Source organism: Callithrix jacchus, chromosome 14 (genome assembly GCF_049354715.1).
Source record: "Callithrix jacchus isolate 240 chromosome 14, calJac240_pri, whole genome shotgun sequence".
NCBI classification, from domain to species: domain Eukaryota; kingdom Metazoa; phylum Chordata; class Mammalia; order Primates; family Cebidae; genus Callithrix; species Callithrix jacchus.
In genome coordinates, this window is record NC_133515.1 from 113691983 (window position 1) to 113712621 (window position 20639).

Genomic DNA, 20639 nt, shown 5'->3' on the forward strand with positions numbered 1-20639 from the left:
GAGTCCCTGCTCCTGTGAGGTCCTTGCCCAGGGCGTGGTGGGCCCCAGTGACATGACCAGGACCCTCCGGTCCCTGCTCCTGTGAGGTCCCTGCCCAGGGCGTGGAGGACCCCTGTGACATGACCAGGACCCTCCGGTCCCTGCTCCTGTGAGGTCCCTGCTCCTGTGAGGTCCCTGCCCAGGGCGTGGTGGGCCCCAGTGATGTGCAAAAGCCCTCCTGTCCCTGCTCCTGTGAGGTCCCTGCCTAGGGCGTGGTGGGCTCCAGTGACATGACCAGGAACCTCCGGTCCCTGCTCCTGTGAGGTCCCTGCTCCTGTGGGGTCCCTGCCCAGGGTGTGGTGGGCCCCAGTGACATGACCAGGACCCTCCGGTCCCTGCTCCTGTGAGGTCCCTGCCCAGGGCGTGGTGGGCCCCAGTGATGTGCAAAAGCCCTCGGGTCCCTGCTCCTGCGAGGTCCCTGCCTCTTTCTACTCAGGGTCCTCCCTCTCGTCCAGCGGTGCCACTGTGGGGCCTTGGGTGGCTCTGAGACTCGGTGCAGGGAAATGGAGGTGGTGTTTTTTCACTTTGGGTTAGTTGGGACATATTTATGTGCCCACACTCATTTCTAAGTGTTGTTAGGTTGCTGTATTTGCAGTTTTACATTTTTTTTTTCATAAAAAGTCCCCACAAATTTTTTAAAGTTCAAGCCCTACAAATACGGTACCCATCCCTGTGGCCTCTGGAACTTCCTGGGGCTTTCTCTTTTCCACCAACTCAAGATGGAAGTGGGTGCAATCCAAACCAAGCATCGCAAGGCAAGGGCATCAGTCTCAAAGGTTGTGTCCACGGGAATCAAGGGTGTCGGTCTCAAAGCTGTGTCCACGGGAATCAAGGGCGTCGGTCTCAAAGGTTGTGTCCACGGGAATCAAGGGCGTCGGTCTCAAAGGTTGTGTCCACGGGAATCAAGGGTGTTGGTCTCAAAGGTTGTGTCCACGGGAATCAAGGGCGTCGGTCTCAAAGCTGTGTCCACGGGAATCAAGGGTGTCAGTCTTAAAGGTTGTGTCCACGGGAATCACGGGCGTCGGTCTCAAAGCTGTGCCCACGGGAATCAAGGGTGTCAGTCTTAAAGGCTGCCTCCACAGGAATCTGACAGACTTTGGGCCTCTCTGTATTACATTATCTGATACTTCTGATATCCTTTTATTAACAGCTAAGAGCTGACTGGTCATTAACAAATAAAACACAAATACATTTAACCTTAACAGACCCTGTCAAAAGGGTGTTTCAGATGCCACGGAAGCCGCTGGAGGTCCTGAAGCCTGTGCCCCAGGGATGAGCAGGGCTCAGAAGGTCTTGGGGACACCCCAGACGTGAAACCCTTATGGCCACTGGAGACCTCCGGCGCCCTCACAGGGTGAGACACAGAGCTCCACGAGACTGAAGCAGCAGGAGGTTACAGCGCTCCTCCCCTGCCACGGCAGCCAAGGCAAACCGCTGCATACATAAACAAACGGGGGAAGAAAGTTCTAGTTTCATCCCCGATGGCCACATCCGCGCCAGTGAAATACCTGGTGGAAACTCATGTCAAGCCTCTCTCTCCGGGTTCCCACCTTGTTGGTGGCTGACAATCCCGGGACATGGCTCAGGGCAGCCTGCTGAGAGGTCAGCGCCCGCCTGCTCAGGGGCTTGCGGTCAGCACTAGGGCTGCGGCCTCACCCTGTCCCCCACCCAGGAGCCACAGCCTCCATGCCGCTGCATTCAGGATTTGCTTTTGTCAATTTCCAAAACGTAAGAATGTCAAGTAACTCCATACAATTTCCGTTGTACTTAAAAGGAGCTATAAAATGTCATTTCTCTGAGATCAGTGAAGAGGGGATCAAAGCCGACCTGAACTGTCACCTATAAAAACGCCATGTGTGACCTGCTGCTCTGATCAATTCCATCAGAGAAAAAATGCCTGCAAAGTATTGACAGTCTGTTCCCAAATGATATGTGTTCACGAGTCTCATCTTTCCTAAAACGTATTTTTCAGTAGTAAATTTAATCTTTAGTCTTATTAAGTTTATATTAAAACTGGTTTGTTGGCAACACAATTATACATAAACTACGGTAAAAGTCAATAGCTGTCAATGGTAAAATGTCACCTCCAGGCAATGAATTTGAAAGGTCTGAGTCTTTTCATTAGCAAAGCAGTGTGTCCTCATGATTACGGTCAGTGTATCATCGCATACAGCGTGCAAACAAGACACAGTTTGTAAAACCCTTCCTTCAAATGTTGACTTACGGCATATTTTAAAATACTGATTTCCTGCTGATATTTACTAAGAAGCTTGTACATTTTAGTAAAACCAATACTTTGTTTCAACAGTCACCCTTTTAGGATATAAACGTCTCTCTTTCAGGAACACCGAGTACAGACTGAGCATCCCAGATCTGAAAATCCAACCCCCAAACAGCTCTGAAATCCCAGCCTTCCTGAACGCTGGCATCATGCTTAAAGGAAATGCTCACCAGAATATTTTGGATTTTGGATTTTTGGATTTCAGATGCTCAACCAGTGCCTAATCCATAAATATTCCAAAATCTGAAACCCCAAACACTTCTGGTTCCCAGCATTTCAGATAAAGGATATCTGACCTGTACAGGCTCTTTCGACACATGCATTGTCTAATTTTTAAGAAGGACCCATGCTTCAGGGCCTGCGTGTTTACTTCCATGTGCATGGCAGGGTGCAGACTCCGGCCAGGCGACCGTCCGAGCCGCGCTTTGTGTGCGGGTGGGAGGGACCGTCCGGGCCGCGCTTTGTGTGCGGGTAGGTGGGTGGCAGAACAACTCACGCCCCATACCTTCGTCTCAATCTGTTTGGTGTCCAGATGCTGAAACAGCAGCTTGACTCGGGTTTTCCCATCATCTGAAGATCCCTTAAGCTGGGAGAATTTAAATCTCCAGAGCACATTCTGTCAAGAAACAAAATTAATTAGTGATTTATAAACAGGAGCTCGTTTATTTAATTAGCATCTCTTACCACATTCAGCAGCCTCGTTAAATAAACAGACATTCACTTGATGTTTAAATCGACGTTGAGCATGTGATGATTTGTCCGAGTCTCTACTTTCTCACTCTCGAGTCTTTGCCAACTAGCCTCCTCCAGGCCACGCAGCTCTGCTGCCCCACAGCCCAGCCTCCAGCAGCTGCCCGATCCTGAGGACGCATCCGCTCCACGGTCCTCAGTCGCACGTCCACCCCACAGGGGCCCCCTCTGGTCTTCCCTTGCGTTTTCCTCACACAGCCTAAAATCATCCTATGAGCATTGCTCCTTTTTCTGCTTGGAGAACTTCAAAAAAATTCACTAAAAGGTCCAGTTCTTTTTATATTATATAAGACATAGTCAAGAGTGCAGATAAAATGAAAAACTTTAATCCTGACTGATACCACCCCGTCTATGGCTATATATGGATCACTAAACCTTAGTGATCATGAACCAATTTGAAAAATGTGAAATTAAAAATTAAAAATAGCACCTTTTCATACTATTGCAAAAATTGCTTAATGTTTGCTAAGGCACTTTAAAGATGAAATGTACTCTACAAACTATTACTCCCCCAAAAAAAACAAAGGCTGCAGCAAAGAAAGACTTAGTGGACGTCTTCTGTAAAAGACAGCCTTTAATTATAGATACTTCAATATAGTAAAACTGTATCTTCCAGAAAAATTCCACTAGGGAACAGTGGAACCTTAGCAAGCTATAGGTTGAATTTCCATTAAAACCTTTTATTTTTAAACAATGAACATATTTTTCTCTATGTGACAGGACAGGCAGAGGGGCTGCAGAAAACACGGAAGGAGGTTCAAAAACACTTTCATCACATCTGACGCTGACAGGTTTATTCCTGCCCACACGCTAGCCTCGAGATTCTTGGCCACATCTTTTTCTTTATATTAAATCCAGGAGCTAAACAGAACCTCTGCGTTTTATGACAAAGTGTCAAAACACACGTTTCCTCTAGGTTTGGGGAAATTTATGACTTCGCAGGATCTTAGGGAACAGTTTCTCTGTCTCTTCTATGTTCACAGTGAGGAAGCTGAGCCCACACCCACCTGGGCAGACTCTGGGCATCAGGATTCTTTTAGCATTAGAATTGCCAGACACTATCCAGAAAGAGAATATTCCATAGCCATGCTTCAGTCACTGCTTCCCCTGCGATATGGTTTGGATGTGTCCCCACCCAAATCTCATCTTGCATTGTAGCTCCCATGATTCCCACATGTTGTGGGAGGAACCCAGCAGGAAGTCATTGAGTCATGGGGTGGGCATTTCCCATGCTGTTCTGTTCTTGTGACAGTGAAAAAGTCTCCTGAGATCTGATGGTTTTATACAGGGCAGTTCCCCTGCACACACACTCTTCCCTGCCGCCACGTAAGATGTGACTTTGCTCCTCCTTCGCCTTCCGCCATGATTGCAAGGCCTCCCCAGCCATGTGGAGCTGTGAGTCCATTAAACCAGCATGAGAATGGACGGATACCTCATGGTCGTCAATTCCAGAAGTGTAGTGTGTCTATCTGTTCTTGTCACGAGCAGAAGAGAGCGTGATGTGGGCACTGGGGCAAGCCCCAGGAGCAGAAGCAGCTACAGCTGGCCTGGAGGGCCAGTCCCAGCGAGGGGGCAGCCCGAGGCACTCCAGCCCTGCTCCACCCACCACACCTGCCCCAGAGAGCCTCTGTCCACACTCCGCACCAAGTCCACCTTGCCTGGGCAGCGCCAAAGCACCCTGTCTGAACGCTGTTAAGTAAAGGCTGTGACTTCAGCCCCTTAGGTTCAGGTAAGTCTCATCTGCCTTTAAAAAGACTTGTTATCCATAATTTGTCGGAGGAACCTGTGATCACAGGTATGTGCTCGTCGGTCAGGAGAAGCCAGGCAGTCTTGGCTATTGAGGTTTTGCACAATTTCTCACAAACAAGCAACCCCCAAATGTTGCTTATTTGAGTAGCAGTAGTAAGAGTATTTGGTTCAAATCTGATGAAGGAAAAGAGCTCAGTCGTGGTCTGCCCCTATTAGGATAGGGTCCTGGGAATAACCTAAATTAATATTTTGCCAAGTATCATAAACTGCTGTTAAAACATTATATTCAAAAAGTGCAAAAATGTCGATCTAAAGTCCTGTTTATTATTTAAAAGAATTCCAAATGGTCCTCACGGTGAAGTGACTTAGGTATACAATTACCGTCTTCTTGGCCCATTGATAGGGCACTGCAGCGGTGCTAAATACGTGCAGAGCTGAGAATCACACGTCCTCATGAGTTACACACATCCAGTGTGCACGCTTAAAATGACATCCCAATTTTGCCATCTAGCTCTTGTCTGGGTGATGGAAGGCAAGGCTCTCATCAGCATCTCTGGTTTGGGACATGCTGCAACGTGGTCCGGGCACAAGTCAGGCTGGCTGGCGTGGGCACAGGCGTGGCTCTCTTTCTGCCCTTCTCAGAGCCGTGTGGCACAGATGTGGTGGCTCCTCTTGTCATTGTCCTTTCCGACTGACCGGTGGTGGCCTCTTTTAACTCCTTCACAGCTTTTCTTTCATGCACCTGAACACGGCAATGCTTCCGTAAAAGAGGAACTTGTTTTCCCATTATGGATGAGATTTCTGCACGTTTTATTTAAACCTGGTCTGGGGAACAGTTTAATTTCACAATTCCGAGCTTTCTCCAAAGTGTGATGGGATCTTCCGGGTGGGAGCATGGAACATGCCCCACTCACAGCTCCGGAGACACTGTTGGGCAGCCAGTCACGGGGTGGGAGCGACATTTGTAAGTCTCACATTCCACTCACTCTTAATTAACACAGAGAGTAGTTTTTATAAAAGACTGTATGACAAAATAGTGGACTTGTCCTCACAAAGCATATCCTTAACACTGAAGCAGTTAGGAGAAAACTCAGATGCACGTGGAAAGGGGCCTCCCTCCCTTTCTCACGCCAGTGGCACATTCCTGACATCTGCCCTCCACAAATTCCCCCGGGCACAGCCCCTGCTGCCCGTCACCACCAGCACTCCGGTGGAAGAGAGGCGACGAGGAGTGTGTGTTCTCAAGCGTTTACTCAAGTGTATGGGTCCTTCGTTAGCATCTTCGTCTTCGACTTCCCTCTCCACCCACCTGGCCCTGCTGTGAATCCTCCTGGCCAAATGCCATCAGGGTTTGTGAAATCCTGGGGCCCTGAACTATCAAATAAACAACCGACCATGAACGCACGACCTCTGCACAGTACTCAGCCCCAGGTGGGGGCCTCTACCAGACGCGCGAGTGTGAGCGCCCGTGGAATGTAGCCAAGCGCTCGGCAATGGAGCGGCATGGACGCCCGCGCGTCTCTTACCTTCGTCTTACTCTCAAAACAGGTAAATCCCAGCGCGAAATCCACCGTGAAACACAGCATCTCTCCTTGCCAGCTGCACGCATATGTTTTGGACTAGAAAAAAAGTAGGAATTTGAGAAAACATTCTTTAATCATGCTGTTGAACTTAATTAGGTAGTTGCAATATTAACCCCACTTTGGTCAAAAGTTATAAAATGCTCTAACGTGTAAGTTGGGGGAACGTAACAGGAGGATGCGGGGTCCTGGGAGACCTGCGGGGACACGGGGCACAGGGAGCTCTTCCTTGCTTTGTGTGGAGAGGCAAACATTTCCAGCTCTGTGAGGGCGGGTTGTTTACAGGCATTGCTCTAACTCACAGCACAGGCACAGGGCCCAGCCAATCTCTATTCCCAAAGCAGTTTTAAAAACACAGTAAACCACTGAATTTTCCTTCTGCTAGCTCATTACACCTATTGGTAATATGTTCACATGGGCCACCAAGTGCTAGAGCTCCCACAGGCTGGAGGGCGTCCAGCCCCGGACGGGTGGTGTGGGTGAAAGGTGGCCTGGACCAGCACAGACCTTCACAGGGGAAGGTGCTCTGCTCCCTGGGCCCCACCCGTCTGTCTCTGGGTTTCAGGCTGCAGAGACCGGGAGCGTCTGCCAATGCACCTGCCGTTGTGTTAAGTGAAGGTGACATGCGAGCTTTAAATGTTTTCATGCTACTCCAGACAAAAGAGGCATAAACCCTCATACATGGTGAAGGTTATTTTTAACAATCTCTGTAATAAATCTGCAGGTAAAATTTTCACATTTAGAAGAGAATCGGAGCCATTTAACTGTGTGTTCTGGGCCTGCCTGGGAGCCAGGGTGGGCATGGCCCTGTGGCATCCAAGCATATTACTTTTGTGGGAAAGGGGTACTTGATGTCTTTCTCTCTCTCTCTCTCTCTCTCTCTCTCTCTCTCACACACACACACACACACACACACACACACACACAGAGTGCATGGCTCCCAACCACCCACCCCCACACACAAAATGCATGGCTCACACACCATATACACACACACAGCCCATGGCTCACATACATACACAGCTCACAGCTCACACCACACACACACTTGCACAGTGCATGGCTCACACAAACATACACTGACAATGTGCGGCTCACGTCCACACACACAGCCTACAGCTCTCACACAGCATGCAGCTTAAGAGCACACACACACAGCACAGGGCACACACACACAGCGCACAGCTCTCGGACACACACAGAGCTCATGGCATACACATATGCACACACACAGTGTGCAGCTCATAGCACACTGCTCTGACACACAGCACATGGCTCACACACACATGCACACAGTCACACACACATGCACACATACAGTCACACACACATGCACACATACAGTCACACACACATGCACGCTGTGTGACTCTGGAGGCTCCTCCTCCCTTGTCTCTTGTTTTGCTATGTCCTTTCCTGAAAAGCTGAATGGTGCCTTCAGTGTCTTCATGGCTGTCAACACTTCCTTAGGGGCCGTCAAACACAGTAGCTCAAGTCCCTGCCTCTCTCCTCTTAGAGGAGAGCAGGGGCAGGCCTGAAAGGCTAGAAGGGCCCATCCACCGTGGGCTTCACACAGCTCCTGACCCTTCGGGATAACGGGGTTCTTGCCACATTGCCTGTGGTGGCGAATGTTCCACATCTCGCAGGCATTTGGGATGAGTACGAGAGCAGATCTCAGTGAACCGTGGCTGAAAAGCACAGTCCCAGCCAGCTCCACCTGCTCACCTTCTCTGAGCTTGTCCCAGAACGTGGGAAGGACTGAGATTCTATGTGAACGTCCACAAGAGGTGACATTCTCACAGCTTAGGTGTGAAAGCTACTCAGTCTCTAGAATTTAAATCTAGTGATTATAGAATGTGAAATGCAAGAGTCCCAAGGGTGATCGCTGTATTTTATGTAGACTAAAGGAGCTAGCATCATAGGGTCTTTAGAAATTGTGAACATCAGTGGCACCGCTGAATGGCAGTGCACACACATCCAGTAATTACGGCTCATCTTTGCAGCACAGGACAACATTATTCCAGATGGCTACATAAGCACACAACGCATTTGCATAATCTCCAAAGGGGCTTAGGATGGAGGAAAAAGAAAAAGCTTTAGTCTAAGGAACCTCTGGCTACACAAAATCTCATTTTCAGAATTAATCAATCAGTATCCTTCCAGGTACACAGAGTGTCTCATCGTTTGCATGTTTAGAACTTGAGGGAATTTTAAAAAATCTATTTTCTCATTACTGCTATACATACAACTGCCACAAAACAGTCTTCTCATAGAACTTTGCAGACACAATTCTGTCAGCCTAGAGAATGGATGACACACTGGGGTTATCTCCAGGTGTCCTCCGTGTTTACAGCTTCTCACTTGATGCCCTGGAAGAAACCCTCATCGGCACACATGCCCCAAATCCTGAAGGACGTGTTGCCTCATGGCCCACCTCCCACATCGGAGGGAGTCTGGGAATGCTTATTTTTGTGTACCGGGCTCTTGAAAGACATCCTCATGGATGCCCAGCAAATTTTGATAGAATTGGTAATTTAAACATTTTCATGTCACTCGGGGAGAGAATGTCCGGGTAACTGGAGTCATTTGGAATTCTCCACGACGCTGAGGCTGCAGAAACAACTTATTAGGATAACATTCAATCTACTGATGAAATTCTGGAGCAAAGGTACATGCAGAACACTTCCTGGTGTGGCTGAAGATGGGACAGTCTTGTACTGAACTTTACCTCTTGCACATTACACAGTGACCCACAGAAAAATCACCAACTGCCAACCACAGCTCCGGGCTTATAGCAAATTTTCTGAATCAATTAATGAGTTCAAGAAAAAAAAGCTCTAAGTACCTCCTTCTGCAACTGACCAAAACGTAAAATAGTTTCAGACTTTTTATATGAAAATATCAAAAGAGGTCTTATTAATAAAAGCTTGAAGTAAGTGGCCTTGGGGTTCAGCTTTTGGAATAAAATAAACCAAGAGCAACATAGCACAGAGAAATCAACATTTACAGAAACCGTCAAAAATATAAAGCAGAGAATTACCTGAAGAGTTAAAAAAAGAAGAAAAAGAGCTAAGAATACCAGGAGTAAAATCTTTTCTTCTTCTTCTTCTTCTTTTTTTTTTTTTTTTGAGACGGAATCTTGTTCTGTTGCCAGGTTGGAGGGCAGTGGTGCAATCTCAGCTCACTGTAACCTCCACCTTCTGGGTTCAAGTGATTCTCCTGCCTTAGTCTCCCAAGTAGCTGGGATTACAGGCATGCACCACCAAGCCTGGCTAAGTTTTGTATTTTTAGTAGAGACAGAATTTTACCATGTTGTCCAGGCTAGTCTCGAACTTCTGACCTCAGTGATCCACCCACCTTGCCTCCCAAAGAGCAGGGATTACAGGCGTGAGCCACCGCACGTGCCCCAGACCGGATTTCTTAACCGTGTTGTGAACACCAAGAACAGGATGCCACAGCCCTGCTGCTCAGGTGGGAAGCTGTAACTTCAGGAGACGACAGACAACTCACCCCTTTGATCTGCTCATTTCCAGTAAGGAAAATGCGGCCACAATAGTGGGCAGAAAGCAAGCAGCCTGGACAAGGAACTGGGCGGATACAAGAGAGAGAGCAGTTTCTGGTTGGTGCTGATCAATCAGTCCTTTGTTGATTTCACGCCCGTATTAATGGAGAATATTGGTCTGCAGTTTACTTTCTGCAGGGTTTTGACTACGTTTGGTATAAGAGTAATGCTTGCTTCAAAAACTGAGTGGGTGTTTCCTCCTCCTTTTTTTTCTAGAATATATTACAGAAAAGATATTGGTGTTCTTGGCTCACCGCAACCTCTACCTCCTGGGTTGAAGCGATTTTCCTGCCTCAGCCTCCTGAGTAGCTGGGATTACAGGCATGTGGTACCATGCCCTGCTAATTTTGTATTTTTAGTAGATACAGGGATTTCTCCATGTTGGTCAGGCTGGTCTTGAACTCCTGACCTCAGGTGATCTGCCTGCCTCGGCTCCCAAAGTGCTGGGATTACAGGCGTGAGCCACCGTGCCCAGCCAGATACTGGTGTTCTCTTTGACATTTGATAGAATTCTCCAGGGAAATCATCTGAGATAAACATTTTGTTTTGAAAGTTTGTAAATTACAAATTAAGTTTTCTTAGTAATTATAAGGCTATCCAAAGGCTCTATAGTGATGGGTTTGTGGCAGTTTGTGGTTGAAGAAGAAACAGTCTCATCAGTTTAAGTTGTGAGATTTCTATGGTAGAGTTATTGTTGTACTTTCTTACTACCCTGTGGAAGTCTACAGAGTCTGCAATGATTTCCGGTTTCATTTATTATAGTCTCAATTTTTGTTTTCTCTTTCTCTTTCCTCTCTTTTTTTGTGATTCCTCTAAACATTTGTCCAATTTAATGGTAACTTCAAAGAAACAGCTGTTTCACTGGTTTCCTTTCTGTTTTTCTGTTTTCAATTTTCTAATATCTTCTCTTTGGGGTTTATTTTGCTCTTCTATTTCTAGTTCATTGAGGAAGAAGCCTAGTTTTTAGACTCTTCCGCTTTTCTGATGAATGCATGCTTTTCATGCTGTAAGTTTCCTGCGCAGCCTGATTTAGCTGTGTCTCACACACGCTGATAGATTACAGTGTTCTCATTTTCATATACTCATTATTTTGTATTTGCCTTGAAACTTCGTGTTTGCCACATTGCTTATTTGCAAGTGTGCAGTTTCTAAGTGCTTGGAGAATTTCCCATTATCTTTCTACTGCTGATTTCAAATTCGTTGCCATTTTGATTGGATAACATTCTTTGTATGTTTTCAGTTCTTGCAAATTTGTTGATGCTTATTTATGCCCCTAGATGTGGTTTATCCTGCTAAAAGTTGCGAAGACATTTGAAAATAATGTTTATTATCCTGTGGTGTATGATGGGGGGGATTCCATAAATGTTTACTAGATTCTTTTAACTGATGCAACTGTTGAATTCTTCTATGTATTTGCTGATATTCTACCTAGTTGTCCGTCCATTGTTGAGAAGGAGTGCTGAGGCTTCCACTGTAATTGTGGAGTTTTCTGTTTTTTTCGATTCTCATTTTTTGCTTCCCATATTCTGCAGCCCTGCTGTTTCGTGAACACTCACCAGGACTGCTGGGGCTTCTCGGTGGACTGAGCCTCTTACCATCCTGTAATGCTACTCTCTCTGCAACTAGTAATTTTATTTTCTCTGAAGTCTCCTTTACCTAATAGGCCTTCTTCCTCTGGTTAATGTTATATGATTTATCTCTTTCAGCGCTGCCTTTCACACTATCTGCATGGTTACCTTCTTCATTAGAGCTTGGTCATCTTGTTAATCTACTTTGCCAAGCTCTGGTTTTTAATTGGTGCATTTATACCATTTCCACTTCATGTAATTATTGATATCTTAGGTTATGTTTGACATTTTATTTTTTGTTTCCTGTCTTTTAAAAAATTTCTCTGTTTGCTTTTTTTTCTGCCTAGCTGTAAGTTACTTAAACATTTTTAAAATTTTTATTATTGTTTTTTTTGGAGATGGAGTTTCGCTTTTGTTACCCAGGCGGGAGTGCAATGGTGCGATCTCAGCTCACCGCAACCTCTGCCCCCTGGGTTCAGGCAATTCTCCTGCCTCAGCCTCCAGAGTAGCTGGGATTACAGGCACGTGCTACCATGCCCAGCTAATTTTTTGTAATTTTGGTAGAGACGGGGTTTCACCATGTTGACCAGGATGGTCTTGATCTCTTGACCTCGTGATCCACCTGCCTTGGCCTCCCAAAGTGCTGGGATTACAGGCTCGAGCCACCACGCCCGGCCCACTTAAACATTTTTTAGCAGAATTTTTAAAAAGAATAAAGAGAAAAACAATATAGACCATTAATGGATGCAAAACATGATTCTTCAAAAATATTTTTTAAAATGGCAAAGCTTTAGCTATATCGACTAAATCAAAAATAGAAAAGATTAAAATAGCTAAAATAAGAAATCAGAGAAGACCAGATGGCTTCATTGGTGAATTCTACCAAATATTTAAAGAAGAATTAACACCAATCCTTCTTAAACACTTCAAAAAACCCTGAAGCTGAGGGTTTATTTTCCAAGTCATTGTATGGAGCTGCTGTTACGTTGATACCAAACCCAGACAGAGACTCTACAGGAAAAGAAATCTACAGACCAATATCCCTTATGAATATTGATGCAAAAATCTCAACAAAACACTAGTAAACAAAATTCAACAGCACATTAAAAGCATTGTACAGTGTAACAAAGTAAGATTTATCCCTGGAATTAAAGGATGGTTTGACATAGAAAAATCAATCAGTGCAACACACCTCATGAACAAAAGGAAGGAGAAAGAAAAAATTTTATCATCTTAATTGATGCAAAAAAGTAACCGGCAAAATTCAACACCCTTTTATGATATAAAACACTCAACAAACTAGAAATTGAGTGAAATGTCTCAACATAATAAAGGCCTTATATAAAAGCCCACATTAACATCATACTCAACAGTGAAAGACTGGACACTTTTTCTCTAAGATCAGGAACAAAGCAAGGATCCCGCCGCCAGTTCTATTCCACACCGTACTAGACACTGAGACAGAGCAGCTTGGAAGAAAACCAAGTCATCCAAATAGAAAAGGAAAAATAAAATGATCACTGTTCAGAAGCAACAGTGTCTTACATAAAGAAAGCCCCACAGATTCAACAAAAAAAATCTGTTAGAATTCGCAGATGAATTGAGCAAATCCTGTACACAAATTGCAGGATACAAAATTAACACTCAAAAATCAGTTTCATTTCTATAAACTAACAATGAACCACCTGAGAAGGATACTGAGAAAAAAATCTCATTTACAATAGCATCACGAAGAATAAAATACATGGAATTAGCTTAGCCAAGGAAGCAAGAAGACTTATACACTGAAAACTACAAAACGTTGATGACAAAAATGAAAGAACACACCACTGAAGAAAAGACATCTGTGCTCATGGATTCTTAGACCCAACATTGTTAGGATGTCCATACTCCTCAAAGCTACCCGCAAATTCAATGTAATCATTAACAAAAGTCCAAAGGCATCTTTACAGAAATAGAAAAATCCATCTTAAAATTCCTATGGAATGTCAAGGACCTTGAATAGCCAAAGCAATTGTTAAGAAAAGCTGGAGATTTCACAATCCCCCATTTCAAAACTGACTGCAAAGCTACATTAATCAAAGCAATGTTGCACTGGCATAAAGACAGACACAGATCAGCAGCACAGAATAGAGAGCAATGAAAGAAACCCTCACACAGGTGCTCAATTTCTAACAAAGCTGTCAAGACCATTCAATGCAGAAGGGCCAATCTTTTCAACAAATAGTGCTGGGAAAACTGCATACCCATTTGCAAAAATGAGGTGGAACCCTTACCTTACATCACATATACAAATTAAATCAAAATAGATTACAAACCTAAATGTTAAGATTTAAAAATGTAAAAGTCGTATGATTAAAATTAGGAGGAGTACTGCATGACACTGGATTTGGCAATGATTTCTCAGACATGACGCCAAAAACACAGACAACCAAACAAATAGACAAACAGAATAATATCAAAATTAAGACCTTTTGTGTATCAGAGGACACTACCAAAGGGTGAAAATCCAACCCAGAGAATGTGAAAGTTTGTAAATCATGTATCTAATAGGGGACTGATGTCTAGAACACATAAGAACTCCTACAACTGAGCCACAAAAAACAAGGAAACAAGCCAATCAAATGACGGGCAAAAGACTTGAATAGACATTACTCCAAGAAGATGTATCAGTGACCCATCAGCTCATGGAAGATGCTCAACATGGCCAGCGATTAGGGACAAAAATCAAACCTCAGTGTGATACCACCTCACACCCACTGGGATGGTTACGACCAGCAAGAAAATAAAACAGAAAATTACAAGTGGTGACGAGGATATGAAGAAATTAGAACCCCTGCGTACCATTGCTAGGAACGTAAAATTTTGCAGTGTTACAGGAAACAGTACAGCAACTCCTTATGATTAAAAAATCCAGCTGCCACATGATCCAACAATCCTACTTCTGTGAATACACTCAATATAATTGAAAGCAGAGAGGTTAAAAGATGATCTGTACGGTCATTGACACGGTTTGGCTCTGTGTCCACATCTGAGTCTCATATGCTGTGTGTCCCAGTGTTGGAGTGGGGCCTGGTGGGTCACTGGACCATGGGGGTGGTTTCTAATGGGCTGGCACCATTCTCCCAGTGCTGACTTGTGGTAGAGTTCTCATGAAAGCTGGTTGTTTAAAAGTGTGCAGTTCTTCTCAGCCAGGTGCAGTGGCTCACACCTGTATTCCCAGCACTTTGAGAGGCCAAGGTGGGCAGATTGCTTGAGGTCAGGAGCTTGAGACCAGCCTAGGCAACATGGTGAAACCAAATCACTACTAAAAATACAGAAATTAGCTGGGTGTGGTGGTGCATGTCTGTAACCCCAGCTACTCAGGAGGCTGAGGTGGAAGAACTGCTTGAACCTGGGAGACGGAGGCTGCAGTGAGCCAGGATCATGCCACTGCACTCCAGCTTTGGCAGCAGAGTGAAACTCCACCTCAAAAAGAAAAGTGTGTCGAACTTCCCCTTCACGCTCCCCCTCTGTCCCTTTCCATCATATGAAGACAGCTTGCTTCCCTTCTGCCTTCTGCCATGACTGTAAGTTTCCTGAGGCCTCACCAGCCATGCCTCCTGGTCAACCTGTGGAACTGTGAGTCAATTAAATCACTTTTCTTCATAAACAACCCAGCTTCAGGTACTTCTTTACAGCCACGTGAGAACGGAGGGACACACCATCTTTACAGCCACATGAGAACGGAGGGACACACCATCTTTACAGCCACGTGAGAACAGACGGACACACCATCTTTACAGCCACGTGAGAATGGATGAACACACCATCTTTACAGCCACGTGAGAATGGATGAACACACCATCTTTACAGCCACGTGAGAACAGACGAACACACCATCTTTACAGCCACGTGAGAACGGATGGACACACCATCTTTACAGCCACGTGAGAACGGATGGACACACCATCTTTACAGCCACATGAGAATGGACGTACACACCATCTTTACAGCCACGTGAGAACAGACAGACACACCATCTTTACAGCCACGTGAGAACAGATGGACACACCATCTTTACAGCCACATGAGAACAGACGGACACACCATCTTTACAGCCACGTGAGAACAGACGGACACACCATCTTTACAGCAACGTGAGAACAGACGGACACACCATCTTTACAGCAACGTGAGAATGGACGGACACACCATCTTTACAGCCATGTGAGAACAGACGGACACACCATCTTTACAGCAACGTGAGAACAGATGGACACACCATCTTTACAGCCACGTGAGAACAGACAGACACACCATCTTTACAGCAATGTGAGAATGGACGGACACACCATCTTTACAGCCACGTGAGAACAGACGGACACACCATCTTTACAGTCACGTGAGAATGGACAGACACACCATCTTTACAGCCACGTGAGAATGGACGAACACACTCATCTTTACAGCCATGTGAGAATGGACAGACACACCGTCTTTACAGCCACGTGAGAACAGACAGATGCACCGTCTTTACAGCCACATGAGAACAGACGGACACACTCATCTTTACAGCCACGTGAGAACAGACGGACACATCATCTTTACAGCCACGTGAGAACAGACGGACACATCATCTTTACAGCCACATGAGAACAGACGAACACACCATCTTTCCAGCCACGTGAGAATGGATGGACACACCATCTTTACAACCACGTGAGAACCGATGGACACACCATCCCTCCAGCCACGTGAGAACAGACGGACACACCATCTTTCCAGCAACGTGAGAACAGATGAACACACCATTTTTACAGCCACGTGAGAACGGATGAACACACCATTTTTACAGCCACGTGAGAATGGATGAACACACCATTTTTATAGCAAGATTATTCTCAACAGCCAAAAGGTGGAAACAACCCAAGCACCCATCAGTGGATGATGGTTCAACAAAATCTGACATCCATACAATGGATATGACTCACCTTTAGAACGGAAGGAAATTCTGATGCGCTACGACACGGATGACCCTGAGAACATGATGCTACGTTAAGCAAGTCAGGCACAAACGAACCGACACTGCCCGAGTCTGCTCATATGAAGTATCTGCAGTCCTCAGATTCACAGAGACAGGAAGTGGAACAGAGGGTGCCATGGACTGGCGTCGGGGCATGGGGACCTGGGGTTTAATGGCAATGGATCGGCTTTGCAAGATGACTGACAGGTCAACATCCCTGTGAATGTCCTCAGTGACTGTGCACTGTATACTTCAAAGTGTTACCTTTTATGTTATGTATATTTTACCACACTTTTAAAACAAGGGTCCTATTCCAAACATGGCTGCAGGCTTGGGTAGGGCCTGTGCCTGCTTTTCTCTGCAAACAGGCGTGAGTTCATGCAAAGCAAACACAGATGTCAGTGTTGACTAAGTGCTGTCTGCAGCACATAAAGTGTCGTGGACTTCCAGGGTACAGCCTGCCAAGTGATCACCATGGAGCAGGTGGCAGGAGTGAGCCTGGGGGAAGGGGCAGTCACGGAGAAACTGTGGCGGAGAAACACGTGGGCAGTGAGTGGACTGAGCAGGCTCCAGCTGAGTGCACACGGCACCCAATGGCCTAGAAAAGGTGAGGGAAGGGCAGTGGCAGGAGTTATTCCGAAGCTGAGAACAGGACTCCGTCACCTGGGGATGTGGATCTGAGGTTCTAGAATGAGCTTCAGACAAATAAAGATTGGCATCATTGCTAGTTTGGAATATCTATTGATTCAGATCTCTGAAGATGATGCCCTTGGCAGGAAGCGAAGATGCTGGAGGTGATGCCAATACTCGGGCTTTCAAGCCAAACAGAGATGACAGCCATGAGGAAGCCAGAAAACGATCAAGACGGTCACGAAAAAGAGGCTCACGAAGGAGCAGTCACCAGCAATGTCCAAGGCCAGGGCTGAAAGGAAAAGGCATTAAGAGTAGAGCAGGAGCCAGAAGTCAGATGTGTGCGGCTAAGGGTGACCTGCAAAGGCAGGGGCTGGGGGAGATGGAAGAGCAGGCAGGGAGGAGGCTGCATGTGTGTGCATAGGTGTGAGTGTGCACACAAAAGTGGGTGTGGCATGAGCATGTGTGAATACATGCATGCATGAATGTGCATGAGTGTGTGTACATGTGTGTGAGCTGTGTCACGTTTACACATATTTTCAAGGGTGTGCATGTGTGTGGGCATGCATATAAGTACATATGCAGAATAGTGTGCACAAAAATGTGTTTGCATCTTCATGTTTGTGCTGTGCCCATGTGCACCTATGCCTGTGTGTGAATGCATGCCTACCTGAGTGTGGTGTGTGTGTGCCTGCAGTGCACAAAATGTCGTGTGTGTGCACTGTGTTCACATGCATTCATGGGCCTGTGTGCATGTGTGAATGCATGTGTGTGTGTGTGCATATGTCCATGCACGTGCCTGTGTGAATGTGTGAGTGTGGTGTTGGTGTGTGCATGTGTGTGCATTATGTGTGCACATGCATTCATGGGCCCGTGTGCACGTGTGAATGCATGTGTGTGCACGTCCCTGCATGTGCCTGCATGTGTGAATGCATGAGTGTGGTGTGGGTGCGTGTATGTGTGCACATGTCCCTGCATGTGTAAATGTGTGTGGTATGGGTGCGTGTATGTGTGTGTGTGCACATGTCCCTGCATGTGCCTGTATGTTTGAATGCGTGAGTGTGGTGTGGGTGTGTGTATGTGTGTGTGTGCACATGTCCCTGCATGCGCCTGCATGTGTGAATGCGTGAGTGTGGTGTGTTTGTAGCCTGTTGGTGAGCTTGGGAAGTGGTCATCTTGGAGGATAGCTGAGCACTGTTAATTTAGTTAAATTTATGTTTTGGTGACACAAATTTCTTCCTCTTCAGACCTTCAGAGATCACATCGTGTTTCCGGATCTCAGACCTGTTGCCTGGTGAGAAGTAGCAGGAAGGAGACAACAAGAAGCTCTGCTCCGAGTGGTCTGGACGTGATTTCAGATCTGTGCGCAGAGATTTGTCTGTTTTGTTCACTGCAGGTTCCCCAAGGCCTAGAATGTAAGTGCCGCCCAATAATTACCTGCTAGTAAGCAAAAATAGCCAACTCAGACAGCATTTACCCATGCCAGGTACCATCTGAAGCTGTGTAAATACCAGTCACTCATAAATACCAACACAACTCTAGGGGATTAATTTTATGATCTCACTTTCTAGAGAAGAAAACTGAGGCAAAGCTGACCTTTTTAAAAACTTGCCCACAGTTCCAGTGGTCAGGGTGGGAGCTGGGCTCACCCCAGGTGCTCTGCTGTGGTGCCAGACTGTCCATCATGACGCTGTGCAGAACGTCTCAGTGAGGGGCTCAGCCTCCAGTCTTAAGGTCAACAGCTGGCAAGGCTTCTCCTTCCATTAATGCAGCCACAAAACCATGGATGGAGGAGGATGTATCTTACTATTCTCACATGGAAATGCCGCTTGGGCCCTTTTCATGAAGCAGACACCTCAGCGGTGGCCAGAGGCTGAGAACCACAGGTCATGCTGTTGGCAGGTGACAATGCTCCTGAGGCCCCGGCCCTCCGATGAGAACAGTGAGTGCTCGCTGTCCGGCATATGTTATTTAGGGTTTCCTCGTTCAGCGTCACCATCAGGAACACGTTCCGCCGTCACTGCCACCTGCACTGAGCACTCCAGGGACCACCTGCTGCTGTTCCCCACCCCTGCTTAGCCAGATGCAGCACCAAGCAATGTGTGGGCTGGGGCTGATTTCCTGAATAAAGGCATGTGTTCACAGTTTCCAGCTTCCCCGTAAATGAGACACGTGGTGAACATGTCTGTCCGGTCAGAGCAGCAGAGGTGAGGTGAGAAGGAAAGGGTGCTGGACTCACACCGCCTCCAACTTCACTGGAGGTTGGCCCAGACCAAAGAGTGTCTGTAGCATCCCCAGAGGTCCCGAGCCTCCTGCAGGACGATTTCTCTTTCCAATTATCAGCTTTTCTCTAAAGAAATTAAGCTGTTAAAAAGAATTCACAATTTCTAAGTCTTTCCAACATTACTTAAATGTGGATGACAATCAGCCACTGTTTGGACAAAAGGAAGGAACTCACTGTTTAGGGAAGGAAGTTTCACCTTAACAATCACTTACACAAGTGTGATTGTTACTGCATTTAACAATCACTTGAACAATGAGTGACTGCTATCCACATTTAAGTAACGCTGGACAGACTTAAACATTGTGAAAAGTTTTCAACAGTTTAATTTTACCAAAGAGTGGCTCAGCTGTGACTCTTCGTCAGGAAAAGCACAGTGAGCAAAGGTATCCTCCTCCCCAACCCAGAGCTCCTTCCAAACAGCCTGCACTTCCGCGAGCTTTGTCTGTGAGCTGTGGGTCCACCTGGAGGACACATCTGTTCTCACCGGCCCCCTTGTTCTGAAAGAGAAAGAGCCTGCGGGGGAACCACACACTAATCTACTGCCTCCTTCACGGGCCACAGACGGCCACAGTGACGCTCAGGTGCCTCTTGACAAACGTTCTTCAGAGCAAGTGTGACGTTTAATACTGAGTGTTAACATGACTGGACTGAAGGACGCAAAGTATTGATCCTGGGCGTGTCTGTGCAGTTTGCCAGCAGCAGAGACCAGCACCGAGCCCTGGATTCTGCACCATTCCTGGGGGTGAGCAGCCAGCTACCTGGTGGCAGGTCGATTGTACTGGACCTCTTCCATCACAGAAAGGGCGGAGGTTTGTCCTCACTGGAATAGATACTTACTCTAGATATGGGTTTGCCTATGCTGCATGCAGTGCTTCTGCCAAGACTACCATCTGTGGTCTCACGGGATGCCTCATCCACAGAGCATCGCCTGTGGCCAAGGCACTCACTTTACAGCTAAAGAAGTGTGGCAGAGGGCGCACACTCATGGAATCCACCAGTCTTACCATGTTCCCTCATCCTGAAGCAGATGGATGGACAGAAAGGTGGAATGGCCTTTTGAAGTCACGATTACAACCCCAACTGGGTGACAATACTTTGCAGGGCTGAGGCAAAGTTCTTTAGAAGTTCGTGTATGCTCTGAATCAGCGTCCGGTACATGGTACTGCTTTTCCCATAACCAGGATTCACGGG

At 46.4% G+C, this 20639-nt stretch overlaps 1 protein-coding gene across 1 annotated transcript in view; it reads right to left on the reverse strand.

Annotated features, from left to right (window-relative positions):
• SNTG2 (syntrophin gamma 2) overlaps positions 1 to 20639 on the reverse strand; it is a 351728-nt gene that overhangs the window by 17594 nt on the left and 313495 nt on the right. Inside the window, exons 15-16 of the mRNA XM_054245265.2 lie at positions 6346 to 6438; positions 2826 to 2936 (exon numbers count right to left, since the gene is read on the reverse strand). Coding sequence (XP_054101240.2) covers positions 2826 to 2936; positions 6346 to 6438 — 204 coding nt within the window. The remainder of the gene's footprint in view (positions 1 to 2825; positions 2937 to 6345; positions 6439 to 20639) is intronic.